At 38.8% G+C, this 18,033-nt stretch overlaps 1 protein-coding gene across 1 annotated transcript in view; it reads right to left on the minus strand.

Annotated features, from left to right (window-relative positions):
• Window positions 1-18,033, minus strand: part of prkcea (protein kinase C, epsilon a) — a 45,128-nt gene that overhangs the window by 7,356 nt on the left and 19,739 nt on the right. The window contains exons 2-7 of the mRNA XM_075458280.1: window positions 11,779-11,842; window positions 5,151-5,316; window positions 5,007-5,041; window positions 3,142-3,230; window positions 2,722-2,851; window positions 1,166-1,308 (exon numbers count right to left, since the gene is read on the minus strand). Coding sequence (XP_075314395.1) covers window positions 1,166-1,308; window positions 2,722-2,851; window positions 3,142-3,230; window positions 5,007-5,041; window positions 5,151-5,316; window positions 11,779-11,842 — 627 coding nt within the window. The remainder of the gene's footprint in view (window positions 1-1,165; window positions 1,309-2,721; window positions 2,852-3,141; window positions 3,231-5,006; window positions 5,042-5,150; window positions 5,317-11,778; window positions 11,843-18,033) is intronic.

Below are 18,033 nucleotides of genomic sequence, written 5' to 3' on the forward strand. Positions count from 1 at the left end.
GAGAAAACATGATCATTCCTCTATAAATCTTTTACTTGCATCATGAGTCAGAGATCTGTATCTCTGTTTTCCAGCTAAAGCGTGTGACGCAAGTGAAACCAGCACCCCTGTAGCTCAGTAATTATCATGTTAGACGTATATTCCTGCTGCGTGAGAAAACTCGGCACAAGTCTTCAGAAAGAAAACAAGCTGTTGGGGATGTTTCTGATCCAACTCTTAAAAAAACACAAGAACACCTTCCTGACTCAGATCTCCAGTATAATAAATGAACTGCATGCTTTCACGTGATACTGACTCCTGTATTTTTGTATATATTGTCTGATATAACCTGCAGATAAAAAGCCATTCAAACAGATAATGCACCAGTGTCTACGCAGGAGTGATGAAAAGAATGTCTAAAAACTAAGGAACAAGATACTAAATAGTTATCATTATCCTCAACGTTGATATTGATCAGTCCATAATTTATCCACATACCTGCAGTCTAATTCACATGCAATGCCCTTGCTGAGCCCCTGGCATATGCAGATATGAAATACAATGCTTTTACTTGTACGTGTTCACTGGGCAAAATAAATCAAACACTTCAACTCACATGTAAAACATGCACACGTGATATAACAGTTTTTATATATTAACACTATACTCGAGATGCACAATATTTCATTTTCCTACACATCAAATATGCCGATAATGTGTTTCAAAGCTTTTATAAAACATTACAAACTCTGTGCAGCCCAACCAAAAAGAGATGAACATATCTAAAAACAAAACCACGAAAAAATGGACGATTAAAAGAAGAACCTCATTTCCAGTATCATGAAGGGCTTCATTGACCCCCAAATAATCAGATTACTGGCTGATCTGCAGATCTGACCTGAACATCCTCTGCATCTAACTTTCCAACAATAAGATAATATTCTAACCTATTCTGACTTGATGCAACATTAGCACAAAAGTACCTTTCAGACAACAAAACAAACAATGACAATAAAAAATCTATTGTTTTTTTTTTTTTTTTAGTTCACATTAGCAGAAAAATAAAGATTTGTGATTTTGGAATGCCCTTTTAACAACACCTTTGTGAAATGAATGTGTTGAGTAGTGGATTTAACTTTTAATTGTGATGGGCTGCATTTTGCAGTCCGTCAGTGGGACTCGTTACCTTCCTCCTGCGCTGTGCGGTGTTGGAGATCTTGTCAGGCGTCACCCCCAGGTCTGACAGGACCTTAGCGATTCCGCGGGCGTCCACACCACAGTTTGGAGCTACGTTGGTCTCACACCGCCTGTGCACGTTCATCTTACACACTGATAAAACAACAAGAGCGCATGAGAAAAATCTATTTTAGCCAAAGAAGAGGTTCGGACTCAAACAATGGACTTCTGTCGACAGAAAGGTGCGCTGGCAGGCCACAGGTGTCCATTAGTGTACTGTAAAACCTTTTGCTCGTGACATTTTACCTCTGGACAATTTTGTCTGTGACAATCCAGAAAAGCCAGTTCTTTCATACAAATATATTTTAGTCACAAGAACACAGGTACAGTGTTTGGATCTTCAATAGTACACAATAGCTAGAGAGCTATGAAAGCAGAAGGGTGATAGCTTGGCTGTGATGTTAATAAGTCTGCGACTATTATGACTCATGTTCCCTTTGACCTTTCTCAATATACAATATTATTGCTGACTATAGCTCTAAGTGACTGAGGTTATCACAAAATAAAACAATTCATTATTAATCGGTTCCAAGAAAATAAAATCCACTCTTCTACATATGAATCACTTTATAATCTGTCTGTCTACACTTTTCTACACTCAAATTTCTACATTCTTTAGCCTGTTTTTCAGCCATTTTTAATATCTGAGTACAAACATCTACTGGTTTTGAAATCCTGCAGTGAATATGTATGATGTTTTTTTTTTATCATGTATGGCATCATGTTCACAAATGTTTGTCAGACGATTGTAGCTCACACAAGTGAATTATGACCAAAATCAACAAACAGAAAATCAGCAGCATCACTGTCCAAGGAGAAAGCAAAGCTAACCTGTGCTATTGGTTCTCCTTTGACCTCTGCTTAACATAATGAATTAACAATATTGCAGCTTGTATCTCTTTTTATTAAGAAGAATCAAAAACCGTTTCTTCCAAAATTCAATATCCATGATGATCGCAAACTTTTCTACAACATCAAGCTCACTCAGACCTTCAGGGCTTCGCAAGCTGCCTCATCCAACAACCATGAAAAACCATAGACTCGATAAAAACATGGATACAGCCTCCAGACTGGAAAAGTGCCATTATTATGTTGCTTCCCTTGATTAGACAGCAGGGGGCAACACAAGTAATTTAAAAAAAAGAGGGCAAACTGTAGTTGAGATGGCCCTTTTCATGACATTTCAGTCGATTTGTTACCTGATTTTCTAATGAGTCTGGAGTATTAATAACTAAGTTTATGTCCTCTTCAAATCAAAATATTGTGAATTTAAAAAAAAAACAACTTTGGCCCCATTTAGAGTAAAATCAAAAAAGCATGGTATGATGCTGCCATACAATTTGTTGCCTTTGGGAGAAACTTGGGATTTATTGTCTTGTCCAAAGACACTTGAAACATATGGAGAGGATGTGTACTGAACCATACCACACTGCAAAAGAACCCTGTATAGTGCTCTGCCGAGTCGCAGTGAGTTCTCTGTAAATTCCCAGCTGTTCGTGAACTCACCTTTGCACTGCAGGCCCTGCCTCATGAGGCCCCACAGCAGGGAGCCACAGTGGTCACAGAAGGTGGGAACTTTGTAGTTGTGGATACTGAACTTATGGGGCATGTTAACACTGAACCGCTGCGAACCCACCTACAGAGGGAGACACACAAAAACACACACGCGTGTGTGGCGTGCGCACGCAAACAGGTCTTATCAGCATGTGGTTAAAGTGTGAACGCTATCTTAAGTAGGAAATTTATTCATGAAAACTTTGAATGGTGTTTCTGTCCAAATGCAGTTGTTCCAACAGGACTTCAAGATAAAGTTTGCATGATTTCTAATTAACCGTCTATCAACAAATAATGAATATCAAAAAGGATACATCCATCTCAAACATTTCCAAAGAATATTTGCATGTTTGCAAGCGTGTGCGTGTCTACCTCTTCAGGCGTGTCTTCCTGCTTCTTCATCCCAGCGCACTTTGTGATGATGAGCTCATGGCAGCGCTTGTGGACGACACACGTGCACACTGAAAGCACCGACATCACAAATATTGTTCAGTTCAGTCAAACAGAAATTTGCCTGGACTGCAGAATTTGAATCATGGAGGGGAATCAAATCTGTAATTAATGCTAATTTCAGTTTTGCAGCCAAACACTGCTTTATCCTAATTGAAAAGAACCCTGTTTTTTTTTACAGAAGCAGCTTAAAGGACTTTATACTGTACATACAATAAACTTTAAAAAGAATGTGGGTATATGAACATTCCTTAGAGTTCTGTGTTGCTGCAGTCTCTCATACATGAACAGGAAAGTTTACTGATTACTTGAGAGAGACCGAGGGCACTGATACTTTATTGTGGCTGATAATTCTCTTTATCACGGATCCTTGCTGGGAGTGAGAAAAAGTGAAAAGTGAATTAAATTACTATCATGACAACCATTTACGCTGTCTGAATTCCCTTTAATATGCCTTGAAAATGGAAAATCATTTTAAAAACAAGCTGAAATTTTCATGATAATATTGTTAGATGCTTCACAGCCATTATAGAAGAAACGTAGCACGCTACAAAACATTATACTAGACAATGCTGGAAACTTCTCAATGTCAATTTGTTAGAATGTATCATTTCAACGCTTTAAAGTCACTGCATATACTGTAACTTGTTAAAAATCTCTGGAAGTACACCTGCTATAGCCATCTTTGCCTCTTGGTTTAGGTATGTATTGCATAAAAAGAGAATATGCTGTGCTGATACTTTTTCAAGTTTTGATACTTTTATCATGAAGTGACACCTGAAAATATATATTTGTTTTAATCAATCATTCCCATTCTCTTGCAGTATATTTAAGAAGTGCAAAGAAACATTTTTCCTATGTTTTTTTTTCTCAGTGGGGACATTAAAGGGTTAAAGTGTTGTTAATGTAACACAGTCTACATGGATCTCAGAGTGATGAGCAACATATCAGCAGGACGGTCACTCAGGCAGCTTTAATGTCTCCTCTCAATCTACACAACTTACAGATTTGACCTTGCCAGGGTCCGTGACATCTGTTTGTGGCTGAAACACAAAAGTGCCAACTTTTTTTGGAATGCGTTGCTGCCATCAAATTCGAGATGAGCTAATCTTTTTCATTAAATGTCTCACTTTCTACTGTGAATAAAATATTGGTTTATGAGGTTTGGAACTGGCATTGTATAGTCCAGACAGTCCAGCTGGAATAACTGAGAACTGCATTTAAAGGCTCGTCAGAGGCCCAACTACTTCACCAAATGGGTTCTTTTAATACTCAGAAACTTTGGGGATTCTATAACTATGGTGTGTTTCATTCAGCTCTCACTGGCTGACCAGTAACAATTTCCAATAACACACCATCATATTTTCCAGAGCTGCATTCACTGCACATCTCTTTGCATGTGCAATGAACCTTTCTATTAAATGTACATGTTGTTCTACAGAGCTGTCCAGCATGAAGGGAAACTCTTGAAGCCTGGGCTGAAAAGCAATAAAGCACCTCAGCTTTAGTTTGGTAACATTTTGGCTTCCAGCAGAATTCTCAGGATGTTTGCATCCACAGAGAAAAAAAGCCATCTTGAAGTAATACTTGTAAAAAGTTTAATACTGTTACATATTCTGATGATTGCTGGTGTGATATAGTAAATGTATGATGCGGGGTGGTGGTTTGAAAACAAATCACAGCTGTCACTCAGCAACACGTAATCCCTCTTGTGTTCTTGTGCTTGAATAATGAATGAAGTGCAATGTTACTTGAGAAATTAGAACGTGCCAAAGAAAAGTACTCACCCTGACACTGGTATCCCTGCTTCCCCAGCACACCCCTATCAGATCACAGACAGAGGAGGCAGCATGTCAGCTGGGTTGGTTGAATGAAACTTAAGTGCAGATACTCCAAGTTAGGTAAGCCAGATGTGTTTGTGTGTTGCCTACCAGATAAAATCTCTGCAATGTGAGCAGTAGGTTGGCTGTCTCAGGTAGGTGGCCATGAACTTGTGCCCATTGACTTGATGAACGCGCCTTCGGACGGCGCCCTGCCGCCGGCGAGGACCGATTCTCTCGCGAAACACCCGCTCCTCATTTTCGTTGGTTCCCGAGGCTGTAAACGGATACAACAACAAAGATTTATGTGCAAAAAGGAATTTCTAAGTTTATTCTAGCTGAGTATTCACACACATACTTTCTTACAGTTTTATAAAACAGTTTTATTTCCATATATAGTTTGTAACAATACGGATCATTTGCATCATGTTGCTCAGGATGGTTAATCATTCAACGGCCTCTCATCTTCCTCTATCCCCCCTCCCGCAAACCCACACCTACCAGAGGCCTATACATACGTATGCGTGCAAGCTATTTATACTCCATGTGTGGGCACAAAAACGAAGGACAGCATATCAAAATACTCCTCCTCAGCGAGAACCGTCCAACCAGTCCTTCACTTCCTTTCTGCATCTCCCCGGGAAGATAAATGCTTTCCGAGGATAACCTTAAGACAAGAGAACCACCTCCACTCTTACTCCCACACACACTCCTTCTCTCTGCGCTCCTGTCCTATTTAGCCTTTCTTTCACTCTCCCAGCATCTCTCTCCAGGGTGCGTTGTACATGTGGTTACTGCTGAGCCTCTCCAGAGTTCCATTACAGACAGAATGTCTAGGGACTCTGGATGTGTGTGTGTGTGTGTTTGTGTGTGCGTGTGTGTGTGTGAAAATGTGAAAATGTGGGTTTTTTGTGCATTAGTGTATGCAAGATGGTGGTGTTGGCTTGAGGGGAACAGCAGCTAAACAGGCCATTACTGGAATCATATTGTTTTACATAATACATCATCCATCTGTCTGGAACACACATATACACAGAGCACACTGACAAGGAAAGGAGATGAGGCATAACAACACCCAAGAGTTATCGTCGTGGAGACAGATGTACTCTGGACCGGATGAATGACCAACTGGGTGGTGGTAATCCAATAAACACTCTCAAACACACACAAGTTCAGATTTGTCATAACAGACCAGTCGACAGTGAGGACCAAGCAAGGAAAGTACAACAAAAGTAAATAACAATACAACCAGGAGAGTAAACCTTATGCATGACAAATAATGGATGAGATGATATATTCTAACATTTGAAAAGCCTTTATTTTCTATTTTTCTAAGCTGTAGAAAAGACAGTAACAGCAGAGGATGGGCCACTTACCATTAAGCTGTAGCTGAAGTTAAGTTATGGTGAAGTAATAACCTTTTTGTGTAAAGATTAAGAATAACAGAAAGTCAAACATAAAAATCTGTTCGCTTTTGGTGTACGTTTCAAAAGTTTTTTATTGATAACAAAAGGATACTTTGTGCATGGAAATCATGAGACGACAAGTCTGAAAAAAGGATTCAGTCCTCAGACTGAAACAGGATAGTAAAGAAGACATTCAGTAGAAGCCATCTTATTGCAGGTATTGGTAGAGTGGTCGCCCCTTCAGCCGTAAGGTGGCTGGTTCAATCCCCAACTTGGGTTGATTCTAAATCTAACATTGCCTCACTGGTATATCACTTTGGACAAAAGCATTTGCTAAATTAATCTCATATAACACATTAGAAAGGCATACCAATCTACAAAATAGAACCAAATTTCCAAATATCACTATATAAAAGTTACAGGTTCTTGACAAAAATGTATTCAAAGCCATCTCAAGTACAGACTGTAGAAATAATGCCCCAAAGGATATCACTGCCTGATAAAAAAATTTAAATTGCCCATTGAGAGTATTATTTCCACTCTGCAGACGTTCTGTTTTCAGCTAGGATGCACTTGTAAATAAATCTGTGTAGATCAATTTACAAGGCATGTGAATAATTTGATAAAATATTTCATAATTAATACCAGGTCTCACAAAACTCCAATGGATAAACACGAGTTTGCAGTGAGACATGTATTACTTCAAAATGAACACCCATCAAGGGCCAGTGTTTGTTGATGTTTTTACTATAAGAAGAGTGGTAGTTAAAGTGCACTGATAGATCTGATGTTGTGACGCTAAAGATGAGTTTACATAAGAACAAACAAAAGGTACTTTTGGTCAAATAATGCATGATGCAATTTTATGGTTGTTGAAAGGTGCATTTTGCTGTTTAATAAATGCTGCACGTGTTTAATAACTGGATAAGCTTTTAACATTTATGTTAAGAAAAGATTTTCTGGAGAGGCTTAGCAACAGATCCAATAATACATCAACTTTTAATTTGTCCAATATCGAGACTTAATAGACATAAACTTTAAGTAGCACTGAAAAAAGACGTACCGAGCAGAATTGAAGCGTGCCCACTCCTTCTAAGGGGAAACATCTGTTCCACTGAAAGCAATCATTCTTAAAGGCTTTAATAACTGAAGTCGAGGCTTCCAGATTCACCGCACTTTTAGTTGCAGTTAAAGTCTGAAGCACAAGAAGATGAAGTGGCAAATAACAATCAGATAATAGATGAATATACTTGTACAATAGACGATGTGACTGAATCACAATAACCTGAAGGAAAAACCTGTATGTTTCTGTTTAATAAAATAGTACGCCAACATTCTCGAGATGGCAGCAATAAGTAAAGAGGACCTGAAGACACGGCTGACTGTGAAGCACTGAGAGAAGTTTAAAGGTCAATTTAGCAGGGTATCAAACTGGTTCACTGACTGATCACCATCCTTTCAGCATCTCTTGTACGTACTGGTGAAACTCTTCTTTTTCTTTTCCTGCTCTGAAGAAATCAGGTTAAAACTAGATCGGCCTCAGTGCTTAACAGCTGTTTGGGCTCTCATTGTGAATATCCACATTGGACATACAAGTGCAAGCTAAGTGACAGATTTATTTATTTATTTATTTTTCACAAAGCATATAGAAAATATGGACAATATGTGCAAAAGCATTAACTATTGTCACAAAATGATTTCAGCTCCTTTCTGATGAATAAGAGGCACTGGTTGACATCTTCACTAATTTATTATCACCAAGGAAAGATTGATCCTTTATCTCTTGGATATTTCAAGATTTACTTCTACCTTAATGCCCATATGGTAACGGCTGGAGTTGTGGAAACGTTATGGATGGGCGTTGAAAGTTGCATCAATGCCTGCTATATGGAAGTCTTCAAGCTTTTTAATTCTCATTCTATATCTTAACTGCATTGTTTTTTGTTTCTTTAGGAGTTTACAAAATATTTCATCCGTTAAAATCATGACATTGCACTGCAAAACAAAATTAAACGACTTGACAAACACCTTTAAATGCGAGTTGGACTGAGGAATCCCAGTGCAGTTTTGAAAAGAAACAAAAATGAATGAAGAAAGTGAGTACAGGGAATGCAGAAACGCAGAAGGAGAGGGTGCAGATGGTCAGATTAGGTGAGATTATTGTTATTCACTTCCCGAGACTGACAGATGCAGCAGGATTGAGAGGAGCAAAGAGGAGAAAAGAAAGAGAAGAAGGAGAGGAACATGTACTTCCAGCCTCTGAAGCTGCAGAGAACAGACTGCACCAAGGGGAAAAAATAAATCTGCTAAAAATACCACCTCTTCCTCTAGTTCTCACCCTCCATCTCTCCAGCCCTCACTGCTCTCCATCCCTTCTATTAGCACACACACACACCATTTGTTTTTATCAGCATACATTAACATGATGAGCTCTTGAGCCAGCTGAACTACGGGAGGAAGTTCAGGAGTGGGCGGAGAGTGGGTCGTGAGGTCACAACAGAGTGTCCAATCATCGATGAGGAGGGCATGACATGGATGCCTGAGTCTGGTGTGTGTGTCGGTGAGTGTGTGTGTGTGTGTGTGTGTGTGTAATCCGTAGCTCAATCTCACCTACTATTTTGAGAATCTACTCACTTTCTCATCTCTCTCTACTGATCCCTTTATCCATCTTTACACAGAGAAATATACTCTGCAGTGTTCTGCTGGGCTTCTCTGCCGCATTCACCTTCACTCAGGCTATCCCACAACCTTCACACACACACACACGCATATATATATATATATATATATATATATATATATATATATATATATGCATGCTTTCACTGCAGACAAAGAACTGTTTCTATTTATAACCAGGTGTGAAGCTACACAGATGCAAGGTAAAATCACTCTTATCAGGCAGCATGCGAGTGAGTGACTAAGTGTGGATGGAGTGGCGAGCAAACAGAGATATTCTGGATGTTTCCATATCTAATCAATGCAAACAAACAGAGGCAACTGGAAAAATAGAGCACAACAGAGAAAGATCAAGGATTTCTTCGGCTTTCTAGGAAAACACGACAGCCTCAAGGTTCATGTTCTGTTCCATCGCACCCCACGGCTTCTACTTTCAAGCAGTAACCTGGCAAGGATGCACATCAAGTGCGCTTGTTCAGCTTGTAACGTCTAGCCACTTGGGGGCAGCGGAAACAAGCCGCGGACAGAGCGCTGGCACATCATCCATTATCTTTTAATACCATTCCTGTGGCTAACTTGTTTTTTTTTTTTGTTTTTTTTTCTTCACAGAGTCAGCAGTTACAAAACAACAGCATTTATTTTGAGTTGTATGTCTGAGCCCCTGGCAGATGAAAGTCCAACATTTGCTGTCTTTTAGTTCTCTTTTAGGTCTCGACTGACTCCTCAGGGAAATATCTTGCTGTTTAGCTGCTGTTTATCATGAAGTCTCTACCAGTGTTTGTCAGATATGTGGTGTTGGACAGGTAGTGTAAGGTGGTTCTTTAAAGGTTTTTCACAGACAAGAACCCTGCATAAAGCATAGTGAGACTCGAGCTAAACAACAAGCTGAAAGAATATAAGATTAGATTTAATATTAACTTTTTTTAATGATTCAGGGCTTCCTGACAGCATTTTTCACCCATACAGGGGAAGAAAACTTATGAGGACAGAATTTCAAATGGCGAAATATTAGATCTATTTTATGATTATACTGCACATCTATTGTAACAGAATTTATATTTAGGCTTGTTGTCACTCACATCCGCATGAACAGATAACTAAACGGGCTTTACAGGCACAAGAAGTTTGGTCTCATCACCAAAATAGACATAAAAAAAAATAAATAAATAACACACAAAAGAAACCACAAAGAGACAAAATGGCAAAGAAGGCACAGAGACAGGCAGTAAAAAGATGCAAAATTAGATAAATGAGACACTACATAAAGCACATAAAAAGACAGCGAGGAGACACAACGTAGGTAAAAAGAGACAGTGAGTCAGTTGAGCCAAAAAAAAGAAATTACATGCAAAATTAGCAGTGAAGACAAGATGTAAAATTACATAAATGGAGACAAAAGAGTTTAGACTGGCACAAAACAAATTAGACAAAAAAAATAAGAATACCCATATTGAGACTCATCATAATGCATTTATATATATTATATCTAAGACACGCAGGTGGAAACGCAGAAACCGAAACTTTTGCATGTTTGAGGCCATTTCTAACTTTCTTTGAACTTGTTAGAAAATGTCATGAGGTTTAGAAAAGATGGCTGAGAAATTCTTGCGCACTTAGGAAGAGATGACCACGCTACAATAAGAATTTGTCCAGTGACACTAAACTGTGATATTGGTCTGCTTTTGACATCTTTTTGGTAATCATGGACGCTGCATCCTGTGGACTTAAGATGGGAACGACCATCCGACTTGTTATCAGTTCAAAAGCCTCCATCTCTGATGGTGTGGGGGTGCATTAGTGCCTATGGAACTGACAACTTGCACATCTGGAAAGGCACCATCGCTGCTGGAAAGTACGTACAGACTTCAGAGCGACATGTACTCCCGTTCAGAAAATGTAATTTTCATATGAGGCCTTGCATTTCTCAGCAAGACTATGCTTAACCGCATACTGCATCTGTTACAACAGCATGGCTTCGTGGCAGAAGAGTCCTGGTGCTGGACTGACCTGCCAGAACTTTAGCCAACTGAAAACTTTATGAACACAAAATAAACAAAATCTTTAGTATTTTATTGCTCTCTGTGTTTTATTATGAGTCTTTGAAAATCACTTGATTCCATTTTTTATTTACATTTTAGAATTAGGATTTCATCTGAGAAAAGTCATGATCATGCCCTGCATAGCGGCTGCAATCGTCCTAAATAAATTTCCAAACTGTTTTCCACCATTTAACTTCAACTTTATTGTTTTTTTTCCCCCCTTTCCTGTGTTCTCACTTTGTCAACTAGAGGCCCGTGTTTGCTGACATGTTGGCAGTACTCTCTAATACTGCTTCAGGTCTAAATGAGGCACTAACGCACTATTTTCCGATAACAAATAATGTATTCACTCAGAATTCTGAGCTTAAATGAAGTTAAATCAAACTGTGATGAGGTTCAAAATATGCTCGTAGAGATAAAATACTTGCAGCATATCATTTCTAATTAATCCCACCTTTCCAGACCTTTCGTTTCTGCATTTTCTACCTGCACCACACAGTTGTGAAACTAGGGGCCTTTATGTACGCATGGCTGTTTTTATGGCTGTCATGTGTGTTGTCTTTCTGTAACCGTCTCTTAATTTGCACCAGTTAAATGGTCTTGCAGTGATCTTACCCTCAGTGGAGGATCCGGACAGATCAATGACCACGTACACCTTCCCCTCTGGCTCCAAGTCAATCTGTGGCACACAAAGACGGAGAGAAACTCAACGTAAGTCTGTGAGAAATAACACAGCTGAATAGTGCGTTCATCCGGGGGCCGTCCTCCAGCGCAAACAAACACACCAGCACACACACACACACACAAGAGGTCATTATCTTCTCTGGAATTACACTCCAAACCACCACTTGTATCATTATCACCATTAGCATCCCTGTTTTTATCACCGTTTCTCTAACAGCATTACAGTCCCCATTTACTCCTTGTATTGACTGCAAATCTGTATCTGATGTGCTATCTGGATTCTTTGCATAATTCTTTGCAGGCACATCTTTTATTTAAAAGCTTTCCCATTATCTTGATCTTGCTCTTTGATCAGCGGAGCTGACAGATTTCACAAGACAGGTGATAAAAGTCGCATTAGTTTAACTTAAGCCATTTCCACACATGCACTGGCAGCCCTGAGATTTTCCAGACATAATTATCACCTGGAGGAGCTGTATGTAAGGGGGGAAAAAAGGGGGGAGAAAAAGCCCAAATGAAGAAGATTTTGTGTTTAGTCTGTTGGCGTCGTATTTTAAGGCATGGAAAATGTCCGAGTGAAGAACACGTGAAATGTCAAACATTACCAGAGTTCAGCTTGTAAACTGTGGGGATTGGACGTCTTATGAAACACATTTACAATAAATACAAACACACTCTTTCAGACTACATAGCCGAGCATTACCTTCACCGCTGTATATAAAGCATCACCAGTGGAACACTTTTGTCACATATTTCCACCATTATTATATCATTACAGTCATCCTAATGTTAAATCATCGGTGGCTGCATTATCGCTGATATTTGATGCTTTTTCATGGTCAATTTCAACTCAACAATACTGATGAACTGCACAAAATAACATCTAGTTTAAATCTTCACGTCTCCACGCTCAGTTCAAGTCTTGCTCTGTCGTACGTTTCTCACTTTTATACATTTTAAGGTGCAGCGATTTATCAAATCATGTGCAAACATAAACAGAATTACAGTATATAAGGTGAAAACAGAGTTTGGATACTTCAAATGAGATTGAAAGTCAATATTTGGTCTGAGCATCTTTCAACTTCCACACAGTCTGAACCCTCTTAGACCATCTTTAGTCTTTAGTAGTCTTCAGGAATAGTTCTGCAGGCTTCTAAAAGGACATCTGAAACTTTTTTTTTGGATGTTGGCTGCCTTTTGTTCCCTTCTCTGTCAAGATGATCCCACACTGCTTCAATAATGTTGAAGTTCGGGCTCTTGGGAGGATTCATCCCTCCATAAGACCTGTTACCACTGATTTTCAGTCCAGTTCTTGTGTCATTTGGCACAGCTCAGCCTTTTCTCTGGCTTCTTGACGGCCACCCTTCCATGGAGGTGATGCAAAAATATAAAATTTTTGTCTGTTAAACTGAATGATCTTTGCCATTTTTTGTAGATGCAACAATGTATCAAAAATGTACTGTCATCGTGATATCAGCGTGCACAATAACAATATTGCAACAGACTACTTGGACTGCAATAATTGGTAGGCTGAAGGCCATTTCCAATGCAGACATTTTGACTCGAAACGGATGGATGACCACACACTAGGGATGCACCGATACCGATACTGGTGTCGGGTATCGGGCTGATACTATTCTAACATACTCGTACTCGTACTCGTTAAAGTTAACCGATACCATGAATCGATACCAATTCATTTAGACCGCGATCAGAGGGTGTCCAAGTCCTGGTGTGCAATATACAACTACACAAAAATAATTATTTTTTAATTTACCATATTAGTACTTTGTATGTACTCATTTCATAATACAGAGGAAAACTCTATTCCTAAAAAAATTATTTAAAAAAAAAAAAAATCCTCAGACAACCCCACATTTCGCTGTTAGCGCAGTTGCGCAGGTGGGAATTATGAGACTGTGACACATCAAAGGCTGAAGGACAACATTAAAACCACCAACCACCAGTGCAGAGACTGCCGACAACCCACCACCAAAAAGAAAAGGAAAAAAAAACAATTGTCAGCCGACAGTATCATGAAAGTTACCGTCTTATGGCTTCAGTTGGACCGGGGAATGTCAAAAATCCTCAGCCCGAGTGCGTCCTGTCGGGAGCAGTTAGCTAATGCTAACTTAACTGCTAGTTAACTAATTCTTCTGCATCCAACTACCCAAGCATCTCCCACCACGTGATTGAGCAACTTCTTCCTTTCCCCGCTACCTGCCTGTGTGAGTTGGCGTTCTTAACCCTGGTTCACATGAAGAACAACAGGAGGTCACGGCTCTCTGTTGAACAGGACTTGCGAGTGACCCTCTGCTCAGTACCACCAAGGATTAAAGAAATCTGACAGGCACATGTATCTCACTAATTTGTAAGTAGGCTAAATATTTGCAATAGCACATGTTTCAGTGATTGCTGAAATGTTGCATTGATAATTTGTAGTTCAGGACCATGGGCAGTGCAGCTTCCTTGCATTGACAGTTCTCTGTGCTGAAATTCTGCGTTCTGAGTTTCCTTTGCCTCATTTTTAATTTTGTGACCTCTGGTTTAAATGAGTGTTGCTGCTTTGATCAAGCCTAATTTGATAAAGTTTCAAATTCATTTTTGAAATATTTCGTTAATATATAGTTGTCTTTGTCACATTTTATTTGGCATTAGTAAATAATTATGCACATTTACAGATATTTTACATGATATGAATGATAACACGTGTTATAAGGGCTATTTTGCACAATAGGTGCACCTTGAGATTTTTACTTGTCCTTTGGTGTGCCTTGCCAAACAAAAAGTTTGGGAACCACTGGGCTAGTGAAACCTGTCTTCCAATTCATTGCATTTTTTTGTGGTAGAAGTATCGGCATCGGTACTCGGTATCGGCAAGTACTCAGATCCAAGTATCGGTATCGTATCGGTTTGAAAAAAAATGGTATCGGTGCATCCCTACCACACGTATCAATGAGCCCTGCATTCTCCTGAAAGGAAGTTCTCCTTTTTTGCATGTTCTACCACTAACCCCATGCCCAAAAGGAGAAGTGGAATGTGGCCTCTGTTAATACATCTAACACCATATAGTCATCGCAATATTGATCAATGACTTCACGTTTAGCATGTTTTTATTAATGTTGTGAAGCTCTAGGTGCAACGAAAGAAATGAGAACTAATAATGTGTCTTTGCAACAGGCTGCTAGTTACAAAGTGCCAAAAAAACCTCAAAATTGGTTCTTTGCTAAGTTTTCTTTTATGTGTAGACGCAGCACTGCAGCACTGGTTCGTTACTTGAGTTCAGATGTCGTCTTTATACCTGAATGATTCATAGGTCACAACAAATGGTTTCACAAACAAACAAAAAAACGTTCCTCTCAAAACGGTACAAGGACTGGAGTGAGAATGAGTGAAAAAGCTTTCAGGAAACCTGGAGAATTGTTGCTCAAAACCACATTTAAAAGATTTCAGCTAAAGTCTGGATCCATGGTGACGTAATTATAATGAGTTGGACAGAATTCTTAATGTCTGAGCTCTAAAACTAATCTGTTCATCAACAACAACAAAAAAAAAAGTCTCAGTCTTCTGGTAATCTGATTTGAGTAATTTCACAGGAATCCTGTTTGCTACGGCTGCTGGTAACATAAAAGAAGCCTTTCGCTTATACGCTATAAGAAAAGTTTTCACTGACAGGTATTTTTCAAAAGTGCAGATTTATACACAAAAAAATGGCGGCCCTTCTTAATACGGCCCCATTCTGAGTGCAGACCCATTGTGAAGTTTGGTCTGTCGGTCGACAAGAGTCCCAAAACCTGGACTTAAACTGGGAAGATAAACATTTTTGCAACTTCTAGATGTCTGTTTCTTAAAATGGACTATGTCAATATAACTGATAACTTGAGAAGCCTAATTTTACTTCCCAAAAACAGGTTATGTCATGTATTCACTTGACCTTCCAGTAAATTGATTACAATCATTTCCTGTAACTGGTGCGCTGAGAACACACATAATTTTCATACTTAGATTAATAAAGCATAGAATTAACTTTCTGTATATTATCATAGTGGAAACTATGCTTTCATTAATCCTAGATGCAATACAACTGTTAACGGCAGCTTAATACAGTATACTATCTCAGTTAGTACTAGCAGGCTATTTAAATCCCTCTGCGATAGAAAGTCAGATCAACTGCTTGGCAAAATATTTGTTTGCTACGAGGAGTGAGCGGCCAACAGATTTGCAGAGCTGTATGTTGACAAAGTAGAGTCTCATCCAAATCTCTTATTTCTAGATCGTCAGTGAAGCCAGTCCCCTGTTGGCTGAAGGACCTCAGAATATTGAAAATTAAAATCTACATTTAGGGGAATGTGAAGAGTTGCCAAAACTAGAGGACGAGGAAGCAAAGCTGCCTGGATAGAGCATGATGGAACTATGAGATGTCTTGTGGAGCATCAATGATGGACCAAAATTACCCTAAGAAAAAAATAGACATGATTTGAATTCCCCTGTATCTTAAATGCTGCCTCCGCTGCAAATTTTGGGATATTTTGAAGGTGAATCAAGCTCGTATTAGCTCAATCATATTTTTGTCTTGTATAAAGACTTTTCTTTGGGTCTCATCCATTCTTTCGTGAACAATACAACAAAGGTGGTTCAAACACACCAAACAAAAAAAGCAGGTGAACACTATATGCAACTATATCTTAGTAACAGACGGTGTGTATTTAAGCTATTAAATATGTCATATCTGCCCTGTGCGATCTTTGTTTTTGAGCAAATTGAAAACTAATTCTCATTTCAATATTCCACCTCTTGAATTGATTCAAGAGGAATAAAATTGTATTGACAATAACAATGATAATACTAAATTAATTACTAATATAGTGTTATATAATGCAATACAAACATAATCCAAGTGATTTTGTTTCTGCTGTATTGACTGCAGATGTCCAATGTCTATAAAATGTCTATAAAGTGATACGGTTTCATTTTGAACACAGTTTGCTCACAGACTTTTCTGTCTTTTCAATTCCCTACTTGTATTTTGAGTCTGCTAAAAAAAAGAGAGATTAAACACATTATGAACAAAGTTAAATATTCATTCCTAAAACTAATAGTATATTTTATACTTTCTGTAGATTTTAAGATCGCTCCCATGTTGAACTCTTTTGGGCACAATAATCATAATCATGTAGTCCTTATATAATCCTTTTGAATGGGTCTTCTTTCTACAGTGTGACTTTGTTATCAAACTATTGTAAAACAATCTCATAAAATGAATAAAAAAGGCTCATCAACTGGGCCTGCATCACACTTACTATAAACAAAACTCAAAAAAATAATCCGTTGATTTAAGAACCCTTGATTCAGAGTAAATACTGTGGATCACGAAAAATCAGCAGCTAAAAAGTTAGAGCGTGTTGCCTTTGAATTAATGAGCCACAATAGACGTTTCACATCCTGCAAAGTGATAACTGCACACGCACCCATCCCACTGTTGGTGCACAACTATGTTCTGCACAGCTCTACAACACGGTACGTATGTTTAAAATCCATTTATACAAGACATGATCTCTACAGAAAGTCCTTTTTCTTTGCTTTCACCAGCACCAGGCAGTGACGCATTACTCACTAGTACCGCAAGGTGGTGATAATGTCCAGAACTGCACGCCAACCGCCACAAAACAACAAAATTAAAAGAACAAGTCACAACTGACTGTTAAAATGTGCGTGGGTCTGTGAAATTAGATACTACTGGTGCACAAGAAAAAAAGTTCAGATGGAACTACTCTGCCAGGTGAGGCCAACATGTCGTAAGTGCAACTCGACTATTTGAGAGTGAGGCAACCGAGAGAAGGTCCGAGTAAAGTTGGTGTTTGACGTTGAATTGCATCACTAAAGATTGTGATAGCAAAAGAAAAAAAAACAAGCGTTGTGAAATTCACGAAAAGGAACACGCTCTCTCTGTGGACATTTTCAGAGATGAGACACAAAACGTTCGTGGATTCATCAGTCTTTTTGTATGCAATATTTGCATTTTTCATTTGCATGTCATTTTGCCATAAAAATTCATGACAAACTTGCAGCAGAGGTAAAATAAAATGATTGGAGCAGCTTAAATATTAACATTCAGTCAGAGAGCAGAAGCTTCAGGTGCAGCTCAAGCGCCGTTTAACTGCCTTCTCTTGGTCATTTGGCTCAGTT

This window comes from Odontesthes bonariensis, chromosome 23 (assembly GCF_027942865.1).
Source record: "Odontesthes bonariensis isolate fOdoBon6 chromosome 23, fOdoBon6.hap1, whole genome shotgun sequence".
NCBI lineage: Eukaryota > Metazoa > Chordata > Actinopteri > Atheriniformes > Atherinopsidae > Odontesthes > Odontesthes bonariensis.